This window comes from Falco cherrug, chromosome 7 (assembly GCF_023634085.1).
Source record: "Falco cherrug isolate bFalChe1 chromosome 7, bFalChe1.pri, whole genome shotgun sequence".
Taxonomy (NCBI): Eukaryota; Metazoa; Chordata; class Aves; order Falconiformes; family Falconidae; genus Falco; species Falco cherrug.
This window is the reverse complement of record NC_073703.1, coordinates 50786768-50802635: the sequence shown is the minus strand read 5'-3', so window position 1 is coordinate 50802635 and position 15868 is coordinate 50786768. Positions and strand designations below refer to the sequence as shown.

The 15868-nt window shown below is 40.8% G+C and overlaps 1 protein-coding gene across 2 annotated transcripts in view; it reads left to right on the top strand.

The window, feature by feature from the left end:
* RGS6 (regulator of G protein signaling 6) overlaps nucleotides 1-15868 on the top strand; it is a 284113-nt gene that overhangs the window by 167298 nt on the left and 100947 nt on the right. For both annotated transcript variants that reach the window (XM_055716872.1, XM_055716873.1), the window contains exon 3: nucleotides 4370-4469. In XM_055716872.1, coding sequence (XP_055572847.1) covers nucleotides 4370-4469 — 100 coding nt within the window. The remainder of the gene's footprint in view (nucleotides 1-4369; nucleotides 4470-15868) is intronic.

Here is a 15868-nt window from a genome sequence, read left to right as displayed (position 1 = left end):
CAAGGGAGTATGTGCAGCTTAGTCAGAGGCTAGAGTATGAAAAGGGCACTGTTGCCCTCACTAGCTCACAAAAGCAAGCTGGCACAAGGGGACCGTAATGGCCTCTGACATCGCTGCATGATGCTCGTTCAGTCGTAATTAAATGTGTTCAGTCAGTTAGCTCTGATAAACTGGTTTTGGTGTCCAGGCATGGGGTTGTGGGAGGTGGGAACTGTCACCTTTTCTTGTTTGTGTGTTACTTGCCCTTCCCTCAGTGTGTCACCTCCAAGGACAGCCTTGACCCTGAGCAGGGTGCTTCCAGGGCTCAGCAAGGCTGTGCACGCTAACATGCTGCAGTCTGGGCACCTGCTTCATTTTGGCGCTGAGAGAAAGAGAAGCTACTGCACAGCTGAGAGTCATTTTTGCCCTTAAAATAGTGGCACTGGGAATGTTGTATGGCACTGACCCTAAGTTGCCAGGCTGTGATTGTTACGTTCATTGTTGTACACGTGAGCAAATGCAGTATTTTATTTTCCCCTGCCTCAGAAAAGAGACTTCTCATCTTCTAGTGATAGACATCTTAGCTCTGATAGAAATTCAAGGTCTTCTACTTCATACCTTTACCGTCCTTACGCCAGCAAAAGTGCTGATAGTGGAAAAGAACATCTAAGGAATACCAGCAAATCCCACATATGCATTCAACCCCCAATGTTCCATGTAACAGAATATGTTGGTAGACTCTCATAAACTACCTGCTGTAGAGTCCCATCTCTACTGATAATGTGCTCCTGAAGCCAAGAGCCCTTTTTGATGCCTTGAAAGGGGGGTAAATGTGAAACAAAATCATTCTAGACAAATACAGGGGGTAGAGCTGTCAGGAAGAATGGCAGATGTAGTTTATTAGGCATACGTTACAGTGTGTAGCTAGCAGTGACAGCAGATCAGAAATTGCCCTGGCTTTCTCAGGGAGATATTTAGCGAGAATCCACTCAGAGGGAAGAGTAACAATTCTCTTCACTGATGTAAAATCAGACTAGACTTAGCAGTGACCCCCAAAACAGGGGAGGAAAAAAACCACAACAAACCAACAACCAACAAAAAAAAAAAACAAACAAAAAACCAAACAAAAAAAAACAACCCACACCATTGCTTGTTCTTCACATGATTTTTGTTGGGCAGAGGTTATTTCACTGAAGCTCATTCATTTAGGAGTGATAAATAGGAGGAACGCTTAGTTTACTAGGTCCTGCCTCCTAGCCTGATGAAATGAACTACGCAAGGATTCCTTCCCTGTCTGCCAGATAGGGAAACCTAAAGGGTATTTAATGGCCTGCAGAAACTGAAGGGAGAATCATTAGCAGTGAAGTGTCTAGGTAACTCTTTGAAAGTTAAGATGAAAAGCTTCAGTGAAAGTGACCTTCATGCTTGATGTTCCCTCTTTGCTGCTCTCCACACTTGAAGCTCTAATAATCGCTTTTTTCCACTATGTCACTGCATCCACTTGTTTCCACTGTATCACTTCATGAAACATTTCTATAGCTAGGCAGGAATTTGGATCCAGGGTGGTAATATCTGCAAACATTGAGTGGATGCAAAACACAGAGGCTGGTACAAAGAATCAGTCTTCCCTTTGTAGTGGACTGAACAAAAACGACATAGATTACTGAATATAGGTTTTAAATATTTTATTTAAAACTTGATTGGAACTTTAAGAAAGGATAAAATTATCATCAAATGTTTCTTTGAGTAGGCTATGCTATCCCCTTTGAGCAGTGCAGGAATTTGTTGGAGAGCACAAGGAAAGCATGTTGGGAATGGGAAGACCAGAGGCTGTAACCTGGCTGGCACTCTGGCAGCAGACTGCAAATGCTGGTGTGCTGTGGGAAGGTAACACGTATAGTAGTGTATGGATCAGATGAGAGGACAGGGAATGAAGGAGATGAGGTATCTGAGTAGAAAGGGAAGGAGAGAATCAACATCCAACATTCAGAAATCAGGAGAGCAGAAAGTGCCAGCAGTCAGGCTGGAAGTTAAGAAGTAGCAGCCTGTTGGGAAGGAGATATCTCTAGGGCAGTTATGTTTACTGTGACTTAAAATTGCACTAGGCTTTTGTAATTGTGACTGAAGCCCAAATTAATGGCCCCATTTGAGACATCAGTGCCTGCTTGATTGCTTGAAAGGGGGATAGTTTATGTAAAAATAATATATTTTGCTTTTAAGATAATTAAAGGTTTATTTTGCTTGAAATAGAAATTTTTCTTGGGGTGATAATGACATGAATAGTGTCTTGTGTTCCTTTACAGTGAGCAAAAGAGTAAGAAGTTTATAATCCTGCATCAAAACAATTATTTTAGCTTGGTTTTCATATGTTTCATTGCTTTTCATTGAAATGGAAAAAGAGAAAACAACAGTTTTGCCAAAAATTATGCTTATGGTTTTTAAAGCTCTGAAGTGTTTCTGGAGACATGGGACTCATAGCATGTTCCAGAGTGGTTTCCTCCTAATATGCATGGAAAAATCTCTCTGATGCCAGCTACAAGTACATACAGATGGATGCGTATAACTAGTTGGTCACGTAGAGACTTTTTACAGATGAATGCGCATAATAGTTGGTCACGTTGAAGCAGTTTTTAGTCTGGCTGACCTTGATCCACCCTTCGCAGGCAGCTGAGCTGTCCTGTCCCACTGGCAGTTTGGTGTTGCCGTACTGTAGCCTCGTAAATCTGGGTTGACAATGAGTGATGCTTCAGGCACCTCAACACCATGAGGTGCTGTGAAATGCTTCTTGTCCAGCCTGAGAGGAGCAGTTACTCTTCCAGGTATCCTAGGTCTGGAAGAAGCTGTTTTCATCACCAAGTAACCGTGCATACAGTTCAGGTAAAGGGGAAAAGGTGGTATGAATTTTAATAGTGTTTGGGCTGGGGGAAAAGTAGTGTTATTCTATCACAAATGAGCTGTAGGTACCCAACCCTCATGCAATCTATTGAATATCTCAGGATATTTTCATCTTTATGACTTCATACCTGCAGAGAATTTGTTCAGGGCATGTGTTAACTTAAAAATAACGTATAAACAAGGTGTGAACAGTTCAGTTAAGTGATAGCCTGAGGTTAAAAACACAGTGATCAAATTCAGTGTCTGCAGTTGGCAGGGAGATTGTCTTGCCGCCTTGGGAAGAAATTAAACTTGTTTTGAAATGTAGGTGTTAAGTCTGTGAAAAACTCACTTGCACATCTAAATGAAGCTGGCTTTCCAGAGTTGAGGAGACCTGGTTGAGCTCTCGGGCTGCCTTTGGGAGAGAGAGGGGCTGTGCTTCCACCATGTAGCCCTTCTGCTGAGGTTGTGTTCTATAGCATCCGTGAGGAGAAAATCTTTCGCTAAATCAGAGCTGTGCTCCCCGTCTGGCTGCCATCAACCATGGCCCTTAGTCACCAGCAACAGCCAGGGCTGTGCTGTCAGCTGCTGGAGCTAACAGAGCCAACAGCTTTGGGTCTATTTTTGTTGGGCTTCTGAGACCTTATTAATTTGAAGGGAGTTTTTGGAGATACCAAGTTTCTGCACTGTGCTTGTGTTCAGCTCTTTGTTCTCTCTGGTGCCTTCAAGTAAACGCAGGGAGTGTAGCCTCAAAAGGAGCAAAAATCCCTTCCTGTTTTGGAGTAAATGGGAGGAGGATTAAGCTCCTTCCCCCAGTGATCAGATCCTCTGATTGCCATGGGTTTTGAAGATGATTGTATATTTTCCTGTATGTGATGGATTGTGTATGTGTCTGTGAAGTAAAAGGTAACTTGGCTGTGAAAATCTAATGAGTTTTCTCTATGATAATTTTACTTTCGGTTGTTGACTTCATACAATGACCACGGGTATCTAGCATCCCAGCCTCTACAGCATGAGGCAGGGGAAATCATCCTGCAGTAGTTCTGTCTCATGCTCCTTTCGGTGGTAGGCCATTGGTAACGGGGACCCTTTGGAAAATGAAAGCCCTCCCACGGTCACAGTATTGACGGTTCACGTGAATGTGGGAGAAGATGGGAAAGTGGACTGAATGGGAAGCTCCTTAAGCTGGTTGCAGTTTAGAGTCTAATCCAATTAATGTGTGGACCAAACAACACCTGTCACTCCCTGGTCATCCAAAAAAAGCACAGTTACTGTTGAATTGTCAGTGTCTGACCATAGTCTTCCAAGCTGGTGTATGTTGTCTCGCGGTATCTAGTCTCAGGGTTTAATTTTGGGAGGTGGTAGCTGTGCTCTACATCTGTGTTTGTGCAATAATACACATGGTATTATATATGGGAAGGCCATCCTACCAGCAGGGCTCCAAAGCACTCGTGGTATATAAACGTTACAGTCACCATTTTGCATAAACCACTAAGTCTTTCCTTCCTTTTGACAGATTGAAGACATCATTACGAGAATGCAGGATGACAAAACAGGTGGAGTTCCCATCCGCACTGTCAAGAGCTTTCTGTCCAAAATCCCCAGCGTCGTCACCGGTAAGGACCCCAGTTAGCAGGGAAGATGGCTTGAACTGGTACTCACTGGCTCGAAGCAAACACACTGCTAAAGCCACAAAAAAGAAGGAATGTAAGAAATGCCACCCTCTGTTTATTTTTTCTGTGCATCTTTGTTACGAGGTGAAGCATTGAACCAAGATTTCTTAATTCTGTTGTAAGTAAGCAAGCGTTTCTATTTTTTTGGAATGAGTTACTCAAAGTTACATGGCTTTTGTGGCTATCACAGTATCACCAGTCAGAGTCATTCCCTATGATGGGGGTGTGATCTTAGGGAACTCAGGAAAGAAAGTTGCAACTGTTTTCTCACTCATACCCAGATACTCTTATTGGACTTTGATCACAGGTAGAGAAATGTGAAATACCTTTTATGCGTGCGTACTGTTTTATTAAAGCTGTATGTACAAAAGTGCGGATGGTGCAGAAACTGGGATTTAGAATACAAAACCATTCCTATATGTGTTTCCAGACAAAATATCTTCCAGTGCAACAAAGACCTTTGTCATTGGTAGATGATGAGTTTATTCAGGGTGATGTAAATTGTTTGAAGGATTTGTACTTGGGTTTCTGGTACTTGTTTTCACTAACATGGTAAGATTTGCTGTGGTGGCACAGAACTACTGTTTTCCCTTTCTCCACAAGCCGACTGTTGTCCAATATGAAGTACGCAACTATTCCTGTGACTTCATAGTTTATGATGTGTCTGTAAAGTAAATACTATTTTCTCTGTCCTGCAGTTTCTTTACAAATCAGACCAGATACATACACTGATGAGTCTGTTTAGAGAACTCTTCCCCTCCATTTCTGAAAAGTGAAGGGTTTGGTTCTTTGGCTGTGAATTTACTGCAGTAAAATTCAGATGATCACTAAAAATGCAAAAGCTGCATTGTTGCATGTAGACAGCACCAATAACTGAGAGAAGACTGGCAGTTCAAAGGGACCTTTCTTGCTCTTTGGGTCCTTGTACTGTTGTAAAATGGAAAATATCTCTTGTGAACGGGGGTGCTGGCAATACAGTTGGTGTCAAGTCTTTGTAGGGAGTGCTCCCTGCAGTGGAGCATATCTGAGCTGAAGCATTTAAAAAATATCTTTACTGTGAAAATTGTTGGATTGAGTAAAATTTGAGTTGTGTTGATTGATTCAGGAGTGTGATTTGATATCTTTGTATCAGAAAAAAATGTCCAACTTAAGCTACATGAATGGAATGCAAATCTACAGGGTTCTTGGGGATAGGCAGGGAATATAGAAATTGGAATGAAGTTTTTACTTAAGTGAAGCTCAGTCCAGTTAATCTCTTTTTATTGAGCAACAGACTCTTCTGTCTGAAATTGATTTCATGGTGGTGACTCAGTGTAACTGGCAGTTGCAGGATTAGGGTTTTACAGTGGAAAAGAAACATGACTTTAGAACGAGATGTGAAAATTGCGTTACTAAAATGCAGTTTATGGCTGGATCAGTATGAGCTAACTGTTTTTGAAGGTTCCTGGGGAAAATAACCATTTATCTGATTTGAAAACTCATTCCATAAGCTCAAGTCTGCAATACACAGGCTGGGTGTCTTAAGATTGACTCAGCTAAAACAGGTTTCTGATATGTTTGTTAATATTCATATTATTGATTAAGCAATTGATCTAGTCATCAAGCCACCACCTGTTACTCAGAAGAAAAAGGAAATGGGAGACCTCACAGCATCTTTAAACTGATTATACTTATCCTTAGGTACCACCCTGGTTGGCAGCTCCCTGGCATGATGGAAACTGCCACCTTGCATTCTGCGGTTCTGGAACAGCAGCTGCAATTACATTATTTTGAAATTGCTAGTTTTTCACAGCAGAGGCAATAGTGAAAAGATGAAGATAAAATAAGAACAAAACCTCCCTCCAAAGCTCATAGAAAGCTCTCAGATTTAGAGACGAGCAAGCTCAGTACCATTCCCTTCAGGTGATTTGAAGGCATCCCTTGTGATGCACCAGGCAGTGCATGAAGCTTCTGAGTTTGAGACGTATGAAAAAATAATGGCTCAACTGAGAGCCCAAAGTTTTTTCCACTTCTCCTTTCAGATTCGTAGACCTGCCTATTTGTTGACCAAAACCAAAAGAAATTTATCTATTATTTCAGTACTTGTGATAGGTGGATGAAGAGCTGGAGCACTTGAAGAGGCAGGAGCACCTATGTTTGAATGGAAGCTGAGGACACTGGGTTTGTTTAGTCTGGAGAAAGGAAAGCTGAAGGGATGAGAGGCTACAGAGAAAACAGGGTCAGACCCTTTCTCAAGAGTGCATGGTGGAAGCACAAAAGGCAATGTACACAAGCTACAGGAAAACAAATCCCAGCTTGATTTAGGAGGAAAGTTGTTTATGGTCAGAACAGCCAAGTGTGGGCTCAGTGGCCTGGAGAAGCTGTGGAAGCAGTATTTTGGAGCTATTCAGAAACCTCTGAGCCCAGCTGAACCAAGAAATCTGACCTAACTGTGCATGTGGCCTTGCTTTGGGTAGAGGTTGGACTAGATGACCTTCAGAGAATCCTTCCAACCTGAATTATTCTTATGATCATCAGATACTCAGTTTTTAGTACTTGTCTCATTCCAGTCAGTGTCATGAACAAAAGAGAACAGCTTGTATTTTCAAAAACTTTGGACTCCCTCTTGGGAAGACCTTAATTTCTAGACTGGCATTCTCATACTTTATTTCTACCTGAAAAATGGAACAGCAACACTGAGACGTGATTTAGTTGGCAGGTTCACAGTGACTGTGATTAACAGGGGTTTATTTTTGCTTGACACTTCTATTGTAATTGCTTCTCACAGGAGAAATGTAAAATCTCAAAGAAAAAGAAACATTACAGCAGCGCCTCGGTGCTCTAAAGAGGCAGCTCTGTTTATAGTGCAGCAAAGTGGGTGTTTGATTTAAAGTTTGAATACCAGGGAAAGAACTGCTCATCTCTGTTTTGCTTCCATGTGTCCAATGCCCAAGTTGTGAATGAGGCGTTGTGTAACATGAGGAGAAGGAGCCTCAGGGAGTTATCATTAACAGTCCTCTCTCAACACAGGAATCTGGGAAAAGGATGAAAAAAACCTTTTTTGAATGTATGATGAGTACATGTGGAGATGCTGTGCCAAAGGCATGTTTTAATCTGCATTAGAGGTAGATTTGTGGATCATCTTCCCTGGCTTTTGGCTCAAAGTAGGTCAGTCAAAGGAGGACACATCACACCGTTATCTTCTTGATTAAGTCTTCACTTCTATGAGCAAGCCACAGAGAATGAAAGTAAGGTGAAACCAGTCTCTGTGGCATCTGTGTGCATGTATCTGACATTGTCTAATGGTAAGTTTGGAGTGTGAAATGAAAAACAGATTGAGGGTAGGTATTGAGTTAGTGCTGTGATCCATGCCCAGACTAGGTCATCACCCAATGCACACGATGGCAGTTGCTGCAATAAATCGAGTTGCACATTTCTCTTTTAGTGAGAAAACTATTTCCTCAGTAATGATATTGTTTCTGTAAATGAATCAGCAATTCTTTATTTTCCCAGTCATCAGACTGTTGTAAGAACATCTCATTATTCTAACCAGCAACAAAACCAGCTTCCTAGTTGTCTTCTTGATTTCTGCACAAATGCATCTTAAAACTAACATCCTGATTGGTAGGAGGACCAAATGCATATACTTTCTTCTCCCACTGATTCAGGCTTGGCCCTATACAGCATTGCCAAAACAAATCAGAAAGAAGTTAGTGCTGCGGCAGCTGAGCTTTCCAATGCAAGAAGCTTCCTTCATACTTCCCACTCTCATTCCAGATTTCCTCTGGTCCTGTGCACTGTCTGATCCTGTGTATCAGCATCTTTGCTACTGTAAACCAAGGGAGACGTGCAGTCTACAAGCCTTGCACCATTCTGCCCTCCTCCCAGGAGGTTTTGATACAGCTTAATTCTGATCCATAACCCCCTGACTTCGAGCAGGCCTGTCCCCACAGCTCCATTTTGAGTGATACCTCCTCCTTACAGCAGCAGTCCTCTATCTGGCATCTCACCGTGCACTGCTCCTGACCCTTACGCCAACACTCGCTTGTCATCTTGCTCTACTCCCAAAGCTGCCTGTGTGGCTGTTACTGGTTTGATGGGTGATGTCCCAGCTGTGCTGGCTTGGGTTAAGTGCTGCCATGCAAGCTTTGTGCACGCGGCCCTGACAATGCATTTAATTCCTGACCTGCCACGTCTGTCTTATTGAAGTCCTAGAGCTCTCTGAGCAGAAAGTGCCAGTATTGCTGAAATGCGCCAGATGGCCTGTCGTTACTTGAGACTCATGATCTAAACCAAGTTTAAACTGCCATGTGTCTCTGTCTGAGGAAACCAGCGTGTGTCTTGGCAAATGCCTATGGAGTTGTCCCAGAACACATCAGAATGTTACTCACTCAAAGAAAATGTATTTGGCTGGAGTATGGAAATCCCATGGCGTTGAGAAAGAGAGACTTTATTATTAATAGTGTTCCCTGACAGCGTACTTCAGGGCAGACATTTCTGCTGGAGGACTTAATAAACCTATTGTGAAATGAGCTCCCATGGTGCCAGTCTGAGTGTATTCATTGCCTTTTCCCTTCAGAGAAGCTCAAACACATAGAATCATCCAGATGTGGATTTTTATTTTTTTAAAATTTTGTCTTTCCTCTGTAGTTTTGCCATGAGAAACCAGAGACTTGAAAGGTGGTACTGATCCTGTTTCAGGCAAATGTTGTAGATGCAAATATTCCCAAATATTAGCCAAGCTCAATCTTTTGCTAAATGTGAATGAGCCTATTTAGTTAAAACAAGCAAAACAAGAAAAAACCCACAACTTTGCCAAAACTTAAACCAAAATCTAAACTAATTTTGGATGTTTAATGATTTGTAACTGATACAAAAAACCATGCTTATGGGTTAAAATTGACATATATTTATGTATACTTATATAGTACTGATCATTTCTGATGGTTTTCCACACTTGCAGCAGATGCTACACAGTAAATTCAATAGCTGTGCAACTGTGTGGTGGAAACATGCTTGATCAGTGTTTGCAAGCCAACAAATCCATTTATTCTCATTGAAAATCAATTGCTCTGAGCAAGCTGCATTTAAACTAATTCAAGTCAAAACTGGGCTTCTTCATCACAACTTATTTTCTTCTTTTATTTATCTCTTCTTCAAATTGCACCCAGTGGAAACGTAATCCATCCATCCTTCAATAAGAAGGTTGTTATACGTTTTAATCTAGTATTTCAAAGCTGCTGTGAATCACATAGCATTAGGCATGTCAGCTATTACATGAGTAGCGCATGCCTTGCAATTTATCCCCCCACCCCCCGTAGCTTTCTTTTAAGCTCTCTATTCCCATGTCAGGAGACATATTAACCCAGTTAAGGAGCCAGAGTTACGCTGTCTTCCTCCACAGCTCCCTCCACAGCTCCCTCCTCGTTCTCTTTTTCTTTTTGACTGCATCCAGCTTCCTGCCTTTCAAAGGGTGAGAGGGATGGGGAGGAAAAGACAGAAATCAGCTCTTTCAAGTGTAGCATTTTTTAAAGATGCAAGTCAATACCTTGTGAAGCAAAATTTTAAAGGATTTCGTTTTCAGAGGATGGGGGGGATAGTAGATTGACTAGGATATGGCTGTCAGAGAAATAAGAGGAAGTAACCAGAACTGATATTTTAAGTAGTGAATATTCAATATATCTCTCTGTACATCTGTACATGGGTACACTTAAATATGCATGAAGAGCGTGCAATTTTTCTTAAGAATAAGCCTGAGAGTGGCAAATCTTGCGTGCTGAAAATAAACAGGGACAGACTTCTGCATTTGTGGGTGCCATGCAGGGTGAGGACTGCTGGTGTTTGTGTATCACTGCCCTCTGCCGCCACCAAGCTCTAGTTCAGTTCTTGCAGCTTTTCACCTTCATCACGAGCCGCGCTGTGACTGTGTTTTCCCAGCTCAGGCGTACTTTGTGTGGTACATTTTTGTGTGCAGTTCCTTCCACAATAGTGGTCCTCCCCAGATGCGTGGCGTGAACCCAGCCCAAATGTTGCAGTATGTGTGACTCCACAGCTACGCTGAGCTTTGGGAGGAAGGATATTTTTCGTAACTGGCTGTTGATGCCACTTCTATGTGTCTCGTTCATAGTTCTGTTTCTTCCAGGACTGCTCATCTCTGCATAAGTGTGCTTGTACATCACATGAAGCTTACATATCCCTTAAAAATGCGTGCACACATTATGAGATAAATTCTAAATGTTTAAACTAAATTAAGCATCACTTAAAATTGCCAAAATCGGATGCTTTATGTAACCGTGTACTTTCATATGACAGCAGTTGAAAGTACTCATAACTGAGGTGGAAAACACTAGAGGAAAAGCACATCACAGCAGTGATGTGTACATTACTGTACACATCATGTAATGGTACATTAAAATTTGGCTTAGTCTGCTGCAGAACACTTATGAAATACATCCTGAGGCTTTAGTATTCACTCAGTAAAATGGCCTCTCAACTGCTATCTAAAAGCCCTGAATATTATGAGGAATTTAATTACCTTACACTATAATTGTGAAAATCTGTCCTGGTCCTACTTGTCCTTGCTGGATTTGAACTCTGCATCCATCAAGTGAAGCTATGATATGTCAGAAGCTTAAATAGTCATGCTGCATGGGTATTCCTGTGAGCAATAAAAATAGAATGAAAAACCACAAAATTCACCAAATGGTCCAGCTTTGTTTTCCTGCACTGACTTGTCTGCTCTTCCTAGTCACCAGAGATCTTGTCAAAAGGGAATGGAAAACCAAGACAACCTTTCAGCCACCTGGGCAGAAGACAGAACAACACAAAATTACTTAAGAACGTGAGCATAAAAATTACTAGGCTGGAAGGCATCAAATGAAAGCTCTAAGTTGGAACAGAACAGTTATATTAATAAATGGGTTTGGTTTGGTTTGGTGGTGGGGTGGGTTTTGGTTGTGTTTTTTCAAGAACTGCTTGTAGGCTTTCACAGTCTTTCAGTTGAGACTAAAAGCTGGAATAGAGACAGATTTGATGATAAATTACCTGCTGAACTCCAGTGGTTAGATCAATTGGTAATTCAGCCACAATAACAAAAAATGTTAGATATTATAAAAATTCTTGTTGCTGGCTGCAGTTTCATTCTGAAATGCAGCATTTAGTTGATGGGATATTGTGGCTAATGAATAAAGTATTAAAAAGAAAATTCAGCAATATTTCAATGCCTGTAGAAATTCATAGAAATAAATGATTAATGCTTTTCTGCATTCATCTTGCTATCTTAAGCGCAGCGTTATTACAGAAGTTTGTTTCCAGATCTGAACGTCACAGCAAAAGAGTAGAGATTAATTAAAGTACTGCGTGGCTTTGATTTTTGGATGTGAGTGCTGAGCAGACTGCACTCAAGCTGCAGTACTTCACCTCTCCTGTCTTCACTTCATAGCAACCTGGGAGTTGCATGGTGAGGGATCTACCAACAGTTTTGCTTTTTCACACCTCTTGCTTTGTTTCTGCACTGCCTCCAACATTTCTGTGGGCTGCTAAGCATCAAATACACAGCAGAGCAGCTTTGCTCCCGCTGTGCCTGAGAAGCCACATACCCACTGAGGCATACGTAGAGATCGGACCCTTAGAGAAACCATTTTTACCTTGAGGTACTGTAAAAGCAGTAATATGTAACTGCCCAATGGTAATCAATAACAGTGTGAAGGAGCTAGTCTTTGAGTGTGGTTTGACAACTGTTGCTTTGAATCTGTTGCGTGAATTCCGTATAATTCGAAAAATAAACCCCTTTCATTATTCAGTGAGTACATCTGCCTTATTGTTCCATTCATACATTCTCTTCATTCTTATTTGACATTCTTTCACTTTTTTAGTCAAAGTAATTTTCAAGGTATTATTTATTGAGCAGGTTCTTACTTGTACTTTTTAATTAAAGGGCTTAGTGCAAAACACAACGGTTTGTTCTGCAGTTTGAATTTCCTGACTTTAATCAATGTGTTGTTCTAATGAAACGTGGCAGTTTAGTAACTGTAGATCTGGTCTCGTGAATCATTTGTTTTTGTTTTTTACATGTGTTAGGTTTGATAGGTGAATGATTCTTCTATGTACGTTTCGGTTACAACATGGAAGTTACCATTAATGTAACTGTTGGGGGTGGGGTAAAAAGGAAGGGTTGGTTTGGGTTTTTGCTTTAAATAGTACAAAGAATTACATAGTGCACCAGCTTGTTTTTACCAGCCATAAATAGCATAGCAGTCAGAAATCACTGTTGCTAAAAGCTGTGCTGGGGATAGTTAGAATACATCTCCAGAAGACGCTGAAGGGGGCTGGCATTGTGCTAGAGTAGACAAACTGTTACCTGGTTTGTGTGGGTACCCTGAAGGGTTGATGAATAACTTGTTTTATTCTGCCTGTTCTAGAAGTACTCTGTTCTTTGGTCTGTTATGTATTTGCACTACATAGCACCTGAGAAGCTCATAGATTTGGCTTTAGAACCTTCTATCAGAAATGGCAAACAGGAAAATGAAAAGCTTTCAGGCTTCCCATACATATCCATCATTATAAATTCACATTTGCATGTTTTCTTTAACTTTTTTTCTGTGTGGATAAATCTCTCAAAATTGCATGCTGGTTTCCCATGGATTTGTTTTGAGTACGGTGTGAATTGATGAGCTTGGATATTTTTGATGTATGATTCACTACCACATGCAGGGAAGAAAATTATATTTTGGTCCTGCAGAGAAATAAAACTAAGCAATTAGGTCTTTGTTCAGTTAATTCCTATTTGATGGCTGCATGCTTTGCAAGAAGACAGTCTCACGATTCTACTCCGTTACAAGGTCACTTGTACAATAAGAATTTTCTCCATACAGATACATCCCCAATACAGCCCGGATTGCAGATTAATTCTTACCTAGCAATGAGTAATAAAACATGCAGGAAACTTTACAGAGTTGATTAACGTAAAATACTAATTATACTCACACAGAAAAAAAACCAAACCAAAACCATAGACTGATAAGAAAAATAATGTATGTCTGTAACAGTGAAAGATTTTACATCCAGTTATTGTAGGGTTTTGTCTTGTATTGCATGGAAAATCTTATTCTGTTGGGTTTGTACCTGTTCTTACTGTGGATAGGATTCTATATCTCTTTTTTTCTTGGGTTTTTTTGAAACTTGATTGTTTGCTGGCTGATGTCAAAATCATTGTCAGATTCACCTAAGTGGATAATTTGTGATGGGTTTTTCTTTTCTGATATTTTACCTTTGCCCTAAGTATTCAGTAGACTTTATTCCTGTTTCCTGATTAGGTTAGACTGAAACCCACACTTTTTAGCATGAGAAATTTGCCAAATGTCCGATGTTTTGTTGAATGCTGTCTAAGTTTTTCTCCTACCGGAGAGACAGTGGCAGGTGTGCTTTCTAAGCCATGAAGGAATAAAAGTTACTGTATTCTGATAAAATTTCAATCACAAAGCTATTCAAGGCTGTTGTTGCTGAAACTAATGAATTGGACAGTGGCATATTCATCAAAGTTGATTTCTTTTGTCAAGCAGAAAGAACAGAATCAGAAGACTGGATCTTTTAAAGCATGATTTATAGTTTTGTATTGTAGCATCTTTTATTCATCATTTACGTCATTGCTACATGGATATTGCATTATGGATATTTTTTTTTAAGTAGGAAGGGTTGATTTTAGAGCTCCAAAGAGTGTCAGGTCCTTGACACAAGGACTTGTTTTCTTGGCGAGCCGTAAGAGGAAGAGGTACTTGGAGATGACACATGCCCAGAAGTTGAAAACATGAACAGCTTGAAACTGGGGAAAAAAACCCAAACCAAAACAACAACAAAAAAGAACCAATCAAAAAGACAAAAACTTTCAAAATGAGCTTGTCAATATGCCTTTGTTTACTGATTTGAGAAACTTGCTTTGCCAGAAGTTTGGTATGTCTCAGCGCTGTCATGTGCCCAGTGGGAGCTGGCAGGAATCAGCTTTGACACTGCAGCCACGCGTGCGGCAATGAATAACACGTGTGTAAAGGCTTGCAAATCTTGTTGAGTGTCCTTGAACTGTTGGAAGTGCAGCACATGTTCCCCAAAGGAGAGGGCAGAGGTGGGATGGAGACCTTTGCCCATTGTGCTGACCTGTGCAACAGGAGGCTGTGGCGGTCCTTGGGTTAGGTCTGCTTACGTACAGCTTCCCAGCCTCCAGTCTTCTTTACAACTGTAGAACTTGAAAGTATCCAATTTAAAAGACACCTGGCATTAAAAAAAAAAAATCTACTGTAACCTTTAAAAAAGTTATTGTCATCCTTAAAAAAAAGTAGTAATATGCCCAAAATTTGTTCCTTGTTTCTGGTCTTGATCACCTTCTGGTATTGAACCAATTGTCCAGATCACCTTCTGGTATTGAACCTGGTGTTATGATTGACACTGAAGATATCTCTTCTCCCCAGAAAGATGCTTAGTCACTGCAGTGAGATAGCCACTTCACTTTCTGTTTGTGAAGTTTTTCATTAATTGTGTCCCTGAAGGCATATTTGACTACAAAGCACTTTTTCTGGGCCTTTAATTCCTCTTGTGCTTCTCTCCTGGACCCTTCCCCAAGTTTTTAACAATCTTTTTGAACAGCGAGCTCCAGAACCATCTGAAGTTTTCCATTAACTACTGTGCTAGTGCTAAGTGTGGGGATAGCATAACCTCCCTGATCTGCTCTGCAACCACCTTCCTCCTCAGAGGTGGAGCACCACACTGACCACTTGTGGTACCCAGTTGCTTTCTGGGTGCAAATTCCTGACAGGAAGATGCCCATCAAGGAAAGGTCTGGTAAGCACTCTGTTAAATTTTTTCTTACCCATGATACGTACACAAATCAGTGAGTTTCTGCTTTTTACAGAGTAGGTTAGTGTATCTCAGCAACATTTCTGTCAATTACTTAATGCTCATTTGCTCCCTATTCACCTTTTTGCTTCTGTTGACAGCAAGGATCCTTGAGCATCAAGTTAAGAAATGTACCAAGTCTATAAACATTATTTCATGTCTTGGCTCCAGTAAGAGAGTACGTTGGCATGTTAGAATCTTTCTTTACAGACTGTTCTTTCCCATTAATTTGTATGGGCTGTCCCATGGGGACCACCTCACTCATTGAGATAATTTAAGAACTCTGTGGATTCCCCTGATTTTTGTACAACATAGCTGAGCAGACATCCATGAGTGTATTTCTCAGCATTTAGATACTTTTATTTAAAAACACAAAGGGATATATTTCTTTGCCCAGGTGGAGAACAGCATAAGGAAAAATTAAAATCAGCAGAGCCAGAGCTTTCTTCTTGCAGTGCTGTATTTTAAGAAAATAATAT